This window comes from Macrobrachium nipponense, chromosome 35 (genome assembly GCF_015104395.2).
Source record: "Macrobrachium nipponense isolate FS-2020 chromosome 35, ASM1510439v2, whole genome shotgun sequence".
Lineage (NCBI taxonomy): Eukaryota > Metazoa > Arthropoda > Malacostraca > Decapoda > Palaemonidae > Macrobrachium > Macrobrachium nipponense.
In genome coordinates, this window is record NC_061096.1 from 48,874,717 (window position 1) to 48,880,707 (window position 5,991).

The 5,991-nt window shown below is 42.2% G+C and overlaps 2 protein-coding genes across 2 annotated transcripts; both read left to right on the forward strand.

The window, feature by feature from the left end:
- Positions 1 to 489: 489 nt before the first annotated feature.
- On the forward strand, positions 490 to 3,426 carry LOC135208336 (mucin-2-like). Its single transcript, XM_064240439.1, has 3 exons — positions 490 to 2,089; positions 2,242 to 2,857; positions 3,009 to 3,426. The coding sequence occupies exons 1-3, from the start codon at positions 490 to 492 to the stop codon at positions 3,424 to 3,426; spliced, it is 2,634 nt and encodes an 877-aa protein (XP_064096509.1).
- A 628-nt stretch (positions 3,427 to 4,054) lies between these two features.
- Positions 4,055 to 5,486, forward strand: LOC135208247 (uncharacterized). The gene is made up of 3 exons (XM_064240363.1): positions 4,055 to 4,574; positions 4,793 to 4,815; positions 5,235 to 5,486. Exons 1-3 carry the CDS (start codon positions 4,064 to 4,066, stop codon positions 5,274 to 5,276), a joined length of 576 nt encoding a protein of 191 aa, XP_064096433.1. The 5' UTR covers positions 4,055 to 4,063; the 3' UTR covers positions 5,277 to 5,486.
- Positions 5,487 to 5,991: the final 505 nt, after the last annotated feature.

Consider the following 5,991-nt stretch of genomic DNA (forward strand, 5'->3'; position numbering starts at 1 on the left):
ACGACTGATGCACCAGAAACCACAGGTCCTGAAACATCAGGTGAACCAACGACTGATGCACCAGAAACCACAGGTCCTGAAAAATCAGGTGAACCAATGACCGATGCACTAGAAACCACAGGTCCTGAAACCTCAGGTGAACCAATGACTGATGCACCAGAAACCACTGGTCCTGAAACATCAGGTGAACCAATGACCAATGCACTAGAAACCACAGGTCCTGAAACATCAGGTGAACCAACGGCTGATGCAACAGAAACCAAAGGTCCTGAAATCAGTGTGAACCAACACTGATGCACCAGAAACCACGGGTCCTGAAACATCAGGTGAACCAACGACCGATGCACCAGACACTGCGCCACCACAGTCCTAAACATCAGGTGAACCAACGACGAGCACGAGAAACTGCGCAAAGAAACACAGGTCTACAACAGGTGAACCAACACCGATGCACCAGAAACCACAGGTCCTGAAACATCAGGTGAACCAATGACTGATGCACCAGAAACCACAGGTCCTGAAACATCAGGTGAACCAACGACTGATGCACCAGAAACCACGGGTCCTGAAACATCAGGTGAACCAACGACCGATGCACCAGACACTGCGCCAGAAACCACAGGTCCTGAAACATCAGGTGAACCAACGACTGATGCACGAGAAACTGCGCCAGAAACCACAGGTCCTGAAACAACAGGTGAACCAACGACCGATGCACCAGAAACCACAGGTCCTGAAACATCAGGTGAACCAATGACTGATGCACCAGAAACCACTGGTCCTGAAACATCAGCTGAACCAACAACCGATGCACCAGGAACTGTGCCAGAAACTACAGGTCCTGAAACATCTGGTGAACCAACGACCGATGCACCAGAAACCACAGGTCCTCAAACATCAGGTGAACCAACGACCGATGCACCAGAAACTGCGCCAGAAACCACAGGTCTTGAAACATCAGGTGAACCAACAAACGATGCACCAGGAACTGTGCCAGAAACCACAGGTCCTGAAACATCTGGTGAACCAACGACCGATGCACCAGAAACCACAGGTCCTGAAACATCAGCTGAACCAACAACCGATGCACCAGGAACTGTGCCAGAAACCACAGGTCCTAAAACATCTGGTGAACCAACGACCGATGCACCAGAAACCACAGGTCCTGAAACATCAGGTGAACCAACGACCGATGCACCAGAAACTGCGCCAGAAACCACAGGTCCTGAAACATCAGGTGAACCAATGACCGATGCACCAGAAACCAAAGGTCCTGAAACATCAGGTGAACCAATGACCGACGCACCAGAAACTGCGCCAGAAATCACAGGTCCTGAAACATCAGGTGAATCAACGACCGATGCACCAGAAACTGTGCCAGAAACCACAGGTCCTGAAACATCAGGTGAACCAATGTCCGATGCACCAGAAACTGTGCCAGAAACCACAGGTCCTGAAACATCAGGTGAACCAACGACCGATACACCAGAAACCACAGGTCCTGAAACATCAGGTAAACCAACGACTGATGAACCTGAAACCATAGGTCCTGAAACATCAGGTGAACCAACAACCGATGCACAGGAAACCATAGGTCCTAAAACATCAGATGAACCAACAACTGATGTACCAAAAACTGCGCCAGAAACCACAGGTCCTGAAACATCAGGTGAACCAACGACCGATGCACCAGAAACCACAGGTCCTGGAACATCAGCTGCACCAACGACCAATGCACCAGAAACTGGGCCAGAAACCACAGGTCCTGAAATATCAGCTGAATCAACGACCAATGCACCAGAAACTGCGCCAGTAACCACAGGTCCTGAAATATCAGGTGAACCAATGACCAATGCACCAGAAACCACAGGTCCTCAAACATCAGGTGAACCAACGACCGATGCACCAGAAACCACAGGTCCTGAAACATCAGGTGAACCAATGGCCGATGCACCAGAAACCACAGGTCCTGAAACATCAGGTGAACCAACGACCGATGCATCAGAAACCACAGGTCCTGAAACATCAGGTGAATCAACAACCGATGCACCAGAAACTGTGCCAGAAAGCACAGGTCCTGAAACATCAGGTGTGAAACCAAACGACCGATTGCCAACCAGAACTGCCAACAGAAAACCACAAGTCCTGAAACTTCATCTGGATGAACCAACGACCGATCCACCAGAAACCAACAGGTCCGCAAACATTCAGGCGTGAACCAAAACCGACTGATTGCACCAGAAACCACAGGTCCTGAAACATTAGGTGAACCAACGACCAATGCACCAGAAACCACAGGTCCTGAAACATCAGGTGAGCCAGTGACCGATGCACCAGAACCCACAGGTCCTAAAACGTCAGCTGAACCAACGACTGACGCACAAGAAACCACAGGTCCTGAAACATCAGGTGACCATACGACTAATGCACCAGAAACCACCGGTCCTGAAACATCAGGTGACCATATGACTAATGCACCAGAAACCACGGGTCCTGAAACATCAGGTGAAACACCGACTGATGGACCAGGAAACACAGGTCCTGAAACATCAGGTGAACTAACGACTGATGCATCAGAAACCACAGGTCATGAATCATCTAGTGAACAAACGACTGATGCACCAGAAACCACAGATCCTGAAACATCAAGTGAACCAATGACTGATGCACCAGAAACCACAGGTCCTGAATCATCTAGTGAACCAACAACTGATGCACCAGAAACCACAGATCCTGAACATCAAGTGAACCAACGACTGATGCACCAGAAACCACAGGTCCTGAAACCTCTAATGAAGCAACAACTGATGCACCAGAAACCACAGGTCCTGAAACATCAGGTGAACCAACGACTGATGCACCAGAAACCACAGGTCCTGAATCATCTAGTGAACCAACGACTGATGCACCAGAAACCACAGGTCCTGAAACATCAGGTGAACCAACAACTGATGCACCAGAAACCACAGATCCTGAAACATCTAATGAAGCAACAACTGATGCACCAGAAACCACGGTCCTGAAACATCAGGTGAAGCACCGACTGATGGACCAGGAGACACAGGTCCTGAAACATCAGGTGAACTAACGACTGATGCACCAGAAACCACAGGTCCTGAATCATCTAGTGAACCAACGACTGATGCACCAGAAACCACAGGTCCTGAAACATCAGGTGAACCAACAACTGATGCACCAGAAACCACAGATCCTGAAACATCTAATGAAGCAACAACTGATGCACCAGAAACCACAGGTCCTGAAACATCAGGTGTACCAACGACTGATGCACAGGACACTACAGGACTTCAAGCATCAGCTGAACCAATGACTGTTGCCCCCGACACCACAGGTCCTCTAACATCAACAGAGCCAACAGCTGATGAACCAGAAACCAACGGTCCAGAAACCGCAGGTGATGGATGATCTGCTCATTAGTTTTTATTGTACTTAATCAATATATTTCAGTCTATTTGATTCTAAACCTTTTTTATAATTATTGATTTTGCTGCTACCTTCTAAATAGCAAATTAGTTTTTTTCTAAATTAAATTCTAGGGAAATGTAGCTATATGCCTCTGTAATAAATTAATCTCTATGTTGTTACTCAAACTTTAGTTCATGAAATGTGTCTCAGACTTCTTGCTTTAATTATAATGTGGTCCACCTTATTTATATTTCTGTTGTCGCGCACTGTGATCAATATTCAGTTCGATACCTAATCTTTTTTATGTTGTCGAAAAGATAATTCCTTATTTTTTAATTGCAGATAATTACGATCGGTCAATCGTAAGAGGAGAGTTTTGTTTAAAATGATATTCTATGGTATTTATTTTCTTTGAATTACTACTTTTTATATTAACCACACTTCACTGTCATCATCAATTTACCCACAAGTGTTACCAACCTTTTTCGTAATTCATTTATTTTAGGAATTAGGGTAACTGGTAACATATGATTTCTAGGATTCTTAAAGAAAATTGCAATTAAATTCATGAACATCTATTTCCTCTTGCAACGTCATTTCAGACAATGAAAGCAATCAAGATTACCTCGAAACCTTGATGATAAAACTTCAGGAGACTGAGCGAATCATGAAAAACATCCGCAACAAGATCAACCTGCTGGAAAGACTGAGGACGGCTTTGGAAAGGCTGAAACAGTCCATCGAATCGAGGAACAGCGGACGACGAAGGAAGAGGACAACTTACAATCTGATCACAGTCAATGAGGATGGAGGCATTACTGTGTCTCCTTTCTGTGACTACAACGACAGTTTTACAGCGTCGCCTGACGGTATCATTTACCACGTGACTGACCTGCTAAACGACACTGTGTTCCAGTCCCCTGAGGATCAGCTCCTTTGCATAGGGGATCTTTTAGAGTCCTTAGCTGATGCTGTCGCATTCGGGCAAATAAGTATTAACGCCACGAAGATAGATGCACTCACCGAGATTATTGACATTACGAAGGAAACGATTTTTGGAGGAATTAACAGCAACTACGAATCTCTGGTGAAGTTCCACTGGCAACTGGGATATTTGTACAGGAAAATACGCATTTCAGAAGGCTTAGGTAAGCTTAATGTTTGTTTTCTTTGTTGCAAACGTGAAAAATATGGTTTTCATATATAATGGACGGAGACTGTCCTATAACGTGATAAGGTTGAAGCTTCCCTTTTTTAAAGTTTTTTTTTTTAACTTTGTTGCAAACGTGAAAATATTGTTTTATACATAAAATGCATAGGAACTGTCTTAAAGTACCTTATATGACTGAAGTTTTTTTTTCCACAGGACACATTCACCCACCAACACAGGTAAGTGGACTTCTGTTTTTTAGCTGAGTACTAAGTGAAATTACAAAACCTAACATTTTACAAAAGGTTTGATTTAGTAATTATCAGAAAGTATTTTCATAAAAACTGTTGTTTTATTTAAGTATTTAAGCAACCAAAACTAATCTATATCATGACCTAACATGATATAGATCAGTAAGAATCAGTATGATTATATATTTTGTCAATGTGGGTCTCACATCGTGCATTGCTAATCCTAATCAAACATTACATTGTTGGATGCTGCAAAGGCAAAGCTGATTATGGTTATAATAGTATAGTTAACTAAAATACTAATCATTATTTCATTCTGCCACTTTGCATATTTGAATATATCGAAGTGTATGACTTCATAATAACAATGCATATTTACTAATACGTATTCTCTCTTCCCATTATAGGATGATATACTTATAAAAGTGGTCCAGATTGTAAACGCTTAATTGATAAATAGCCCCACAAATCAAGATCGTCAGTCGTCTGTAGTGTACTATCATTTTTCAAGGTTGTGAGATCATTTATCTAATATTTTCCTGTTTCATTCGTAAACTTTTTTATCGGTCGTTTTTGTCTCACCTGAAAAATGAAATAAAAGAAATAAGAATTTATTGTCACCAAGAAGGTACATTCTATCTCATGCCTGAAAGTAATATGATAACTGCTTATATACCTTTGTACTTTCATTATACCATATCCTTATAACTGTTATATATGCCCCTTTGCTATATATATATATATATATATATATATATATATATATATATATATATATATATATATATATATATATATATATACTATATATATAATATACATATATACATATATACACACATACACACACACACACACACACACACACACACATATATATATATATATATATGACTGGTATAAATGTTCTGTAACAACAGAGTTCCATCTAATAAAAGGAGCCCATAAAAACACCAAAATAGAGAAAAGTACTATATTTCAGAGACTGCTGTCTCCCTCTTCAGGTAGATGAATGAGAAAAGTTCACAGAAAAGGTGGTATTTATACCAAGAGGTCCATCCACAAACAGCCTTTTATTTTAAGTCACCCCCGCTGATAATCTTCCTCTAATCTTCTTAAGGGTTGGTTGAATGAAGACTTGTCGATCGTGTCCGAAATCCACCA